Source organism: Octodon degus, unplaced genomic scaffold (assembly GCF_000260255.1).
Source record: "Octodon degus isolate 3935 unplaced genomic scaffold, OctDeg1.0 scaffold00018, whole genome shotgun sequence".
In the NCBI taxonomy this organism is placed as follows: Eukaryota; Metazoa; Chordata; class Mammalia; order Rodentia; family Octodontidae; genus Octodon; species Octodon degus.
Genome location: NW_004524594.1, coordinates 16,179,648 through 16,184,166, shown reverse-complemented (window position 1 = coordinate 16,184,166; position 4,519 = coordinate 16,179,648). Strand labels below are relative to the sequence as shown.

Sequence of the window (4,519 nt, the reverse complement as noted above, 5' to 3'; positions counted from 1 at the left end):
CCAGCTCAGCCCATCAGGGGGCACAGCTGGCTGGCATGTGGTGCTGGGGGATTGAACCGTGGTCCCTGTGCTTTGCTTAGCTTGTTCTAGGTAGGTGCTTTAGACCACTGAGCCATCTCACCAGCCCCCTCATGATGTCTTGAGAGATGAATGCACCACTTTCTTACAGATAAGCAAACAGCCTCCTGAGAAAGCTGTGTCCTGTCAAGGTCTGCAGCTGGGAAGTGCTTGGGCAGGACCTTGTTCCCTGGGTCCAGCTGCTGTTGCCTCTTTTTATGGGACTAGACATGGTTAGGGTGATGATAGTTCCTGGCTCAGTCTGCCTCATGCTTCCTATGGGGAGGATAGATGTGGTCCTGGTTGGGACTAGTGGTGGTCCAGAGGGGATATAACCGTGAGCCCTGATCTATGACGGGGCTTCCCAGGAAGTGGCCGTAAGGTTGGCTTCGAGATGTACATGTTGGAGCACACTCAAAATCCTGGTGTGCATCTGCCAGGGTGTTCCCAAAGCTGTGGTGGCCTAAAGGGAACACTAGAGACCTTCCTGCTAGCTCAACAGGGTCTCCTCCCCAGCATGGAGACCCCTGATCAGTGGACCTTGCAGGGGGCCTCAGTTCCTCTCTTCACACTGGTGCTGGGCAGGAGCTGCAGATGGGGAGGTGGCTGGGTGTCAGGTACCCCACTGCCTGGGATCTGCCTCCCAGGTGGGTGGGAATTCAGCAGGTGACTTCCAGCCCAAGGTGCTACTGGTCGCTGGGCTGCATATACCCATTACAGGGTTGCCTTTCTCTTGTCCATTTGGCTGTGGGTCTGGACCCTGACCCTGAGCCCTGGGGCTCTTCTGGCATAATTCCTACCCAGAGCTTTGCTGTGGCCAAGCCTTGTCTGTCCCCACCCTTGGCTCAGCATCTGTTCCTTTATTTCTTGCTGGGCCAGTGATTGTTTCTCAGCAGCAAGGCTCTGGGCAGAGCTGCTGGTAAGAGGTGGGGGCGCAGGTGAAAAGCTGAAGTTATTTCCCTGGGTCACCCCACCCGGGAAGTGCAGGGGAGAAGGTAAAATAAAGAGTTCCCTTCCTTAGGGCAAGAGAGACCCAGGAGTTTGACTGCAGGGCTGAGACCCACTTCTCTGACTGCCAGGTCTCTAGGGCCAGCTGCTTACTGGGCGGGGGCGGGAGTGAAGTCAGCAGGGCGAGAGGCCCAGGGCTCAGGAGAACAGGCTTGTGGGTGGAAGAGAGGAAGGACAGGATGTCAGTCAGGTTTTTCTACACCTGTGACTTTGGAAATGATGACAGGAGGCCAAGGCTGGAGGCAGGAGAAGCCACATGTGGGAGGACAGGGCTTCTGAACAGGTACCAGCCAGGAGGAAGGTGGCAAGTGCGGTCAGGGACACCCCAGGAAGATGACAGTCATCTTTTCTTAGGATTCACTGCATGTTAAGGTTCAGGTTTTCCCCTTTTTTTTTTTTTTTTTTTTTTTTTTTTTTGCGGAACCAGGGATTGAACTCAGGCTCTTGTGCTTGCCAGGGAAGCACTTATTCCACTGAGCCATCTCCCCGGCCCCTCCTCCATTATTTTGTTTCAAAAAAAAAAAAAGTTTCCAGCCTCCCAGCTGTAGACTACAGAAAGCCTGAGCAAGTAGCTCACATTGCACTCAGGGGCACCTTGGCTGGCTGTAGTAGGAGTCCAGGTAAGAGAGTAGAGTGGGAGGGGAGAGAAACAGATTCAGAGGCACTCACAAGGTATAGGTTGGTTCTGGAACAAATGCAAAAGCCCTGGAGCAGAAACAGGCTACCTCCTCAACTTCTCAGAGTTGTACCCCGCCTTGAAGCTTTCCTTGGTTTCTTTCTTGGGCAGGACCAGTCCCCCATCCCCCACCCCCAGTCTGGCCTTCTGACACTTCTGTCTGTCCTGCAGCATTGATCTGACCACCCGTGGCTAAGCCTCAGGTCCTCAGAGCTCCAGCCAGCTTGCTCCTGCAGGCCCAGGCTCTGTAGTGTGGGATTGCATCCGCCCTCAGGAAGGAGACAGTGGCTGCCTTCCCTCTCTGGGTCTTGTTCCTTCAGAATCCCATCTCCTGCCTCCCTCTCCTGGTGCACACAGTCCTGTGGCAGCTGCTTGGGGGCTGCTTGTCCTGACTGCTTGCTGCCTTTTCCTCCAGGGACCCGACTGCACAACCTGGCGGGGAGCTGATGCTGGGCGGCATTGACAGCAAGTACTACAAGGGTTCCTTTGCCTACCTGAACGTCACCCGCAAGGCCTACTGGCAGATCCACATGGACCAGTGAGTTGGGATACTTCTAGGGCAAGGGTAGCACATGGGGCAGTGTGGCCAAGCCCTCTCTTGGCCTATCTAGACTACAGCACCTGCTGCACTGTGGTTTTAGGGTTGAGCAGGGTCTATAGCTGAACCAGGGCATTACCTATATTCCTTATGATACCAAGCTCCTCTCTGCCCTCCTGCCCCCAGGTTAGAAGTGGGCAACGGGCTGAATTTATGCAAGGGGGGCTGTGAGGCCATTGTGGACACAGGCACCTCCCTCCTCGTGGGCCCTGTGGATGAAGTGAAGGAGCTACAGAAGGCTATTGGGGCTGTGCCACTGATCCAGGGCGAGGTGAGTGTGGCAGGAGGGCAGGTAGACCAGTGGGTGGCCAAGGAGTTCTGGAGCTACAGCTGACACACCTCTCTTCTTGCAGTATATGATCCCCTGTGAGAAGGTGTCCAGCCTGCCCTCGGTCACCCTGAAGCTTGGAGGCAGTGACTATGCCCTGGGCCCAGATGATTATGTTCTCAAGGTGAGTGGGTATGGGCAGCATGCTAAGGGCTGGACATGGGGTGGACAGGCCTGTGTTGACCACCATGATTGTGCAGGTGTCACAAGGTGGGAAGACCGTCTGCCTGAGTGGCTTCATGGGCATGGACATCCCCCCGCCCAGCGGGCCTCTCTGGATCCTGGGTGACGTCTTCATTGGAAGCTACTACACCGTCTTCGACCGAGACAACAACCGAGTGGGCTTCGCCAAGGCTGCCAAGCTCTAGATCACTTCTGTCCAGTGGTGGAGAAATGGCCCGGAGTCCAGTAGGAGGCTACACAGCCCCCAGCCCTCCAGCCCCTTCCCCACTCACACTTGCACACTTCCACACTCGCCACATGGCTGTGGAGGCCCTGGGCCCGTCACTGTCACGTGGCTTTCCCTCCCTGGACTCAGAAACACTGCCGGTCTGTTTGAGGACTTTGGAGACCGGTCCAGTGTATGGATCTGTTCACTCACTAGGAAGACCCAGCATGGGCTTGGTGATGGCCCAGTTTGCATCCCAGGGGACCCCGCCCCGCAACAGACTATCCTTCCCTGGAAATTGGCCCACCTGAGGTTCCTCTGCCCATCCTAGGCCACACCAGGCTCTGCCACTTCACCTGTCCTCATGCCCCAGCAGTACAGAGGCCTGAAGGGTCAGAAGGAGTGTATGGACTAAAGCCTGCGTAGTAAGCTGCAGGGTCGTCCTGGGGGTTTGAATGGGCACACATTGGTGGGAGCAGGATGGCTGGGGGGCTGGCACAGGACTTCCTCTCTGGCCGTTCCCCTTGCCCTGGGGGACTAAGAGCCGCAGTGATGTGAAAATATAGTTGTTTGGGCTTCTGTTCATGTGTCTGTGTTCTTTGTGCTGATTGGGAAGGCTAACCAAGGGCCCGGCAAGGGAGGCTCCTGGGGTGTCCAAGCCTGGCTCTCTGATGTGGACCATCCTGCTTAGGACTCCAGAGCTTGCTGTTCAACCTTATGGCCAGTATATGGTTGGCAAGAGCCAGCTTGTTCTGAATCCTGAAAGGAGACCTGTAGATATATATGTCCTTGAGGCCGAGGGATGGGGCCTGGCACATCTGATACGAGCACAGCACAGAGGGCTCATGGGGAGGTGTGGTCTGAGTAGGTAGCTGTGCTTTTCAAGAGAGTATTCTTGCCCTGAAGAAGTAAAACAGTACTGGGACACCAGTGCAACCTCCAACAGCACTCCACACCCACCTCAGACACAGGAAGGGAGAGGCCTTTGCAAGAGCTGGGTGGTATGGGCAACCTGCCTCCTAACTGGGCCTCCTTCCCCAGCTCAGAGGAGTCTGGGCCTGTGTGAACAAAGCCCATGTTACAGCAGATCTGCCTGGGGACCAGAGTCGGAGCCCCCAGGAAGCAGCTGCTGCAGACACGAGTGCAGGCTGGCTCCTGAGGAAACCCATCAGGAGCATATGTCTACCTGCAGCAGAGGCAGCAGCTAACAGGGTCGTAAGGGCTGAGTGGGAGTTGGGGAACCCTTGGTGGCAGGGCCAGGCTTCCCTTTGGGATCAATGGCTCTGGAGTCCTGCTTGGGGTCGAAACCCCAGTAAGTGCATAGTGTAAGTGTGGTCTTTGTCGCTCTGTCACTTCAGCCTGCTGGGTGAGGAGTGTTCCTGGTTTTCTAGTCTGGCACTCTGAGGCCTGCACCCCAGGGCCAAGCCCTAGCAGCCGCCTCTGCAGAGCACCCAGAGTTGCCAG

At 56.2% G+C, this 4,519-nt stretch overlaps 1 protein-coding gene across 1 annotated transcript in view; it reads left to right on the top strand.

Annotated features, from left to right (window-relative positions):
• Positions 1-3,640, top strand: part of Ctsd (cathepsin D) — a 10,143-nt gene extending 6,503 nt beyond the window's left edge. Inside the window, exons 6-9 of the mRNA XM_004627070.2 lie at positions 2,157-2,279; positions 2,466-2,610; positions 2,693-2,791; positions 2,868-3,640. Coding sequence (XP_004627127.1) covers positions 2,157-2,279; positions 2,466-2,610; positions 2,693-2,791; positions 2,868-3,035 — 535 coding nt within the window. The 3' untranslated portion in view covers positions 3,036-3,640. The remainder of the gene's footprint in view (positions 1-2,156; positions 2,280-2,465; positions 2,611-2,692; positions 2,792-2,867) is intronic.
• The last annotated feature ends 879 nt before the right edge of the window (positions 3,641-4,519 follow it).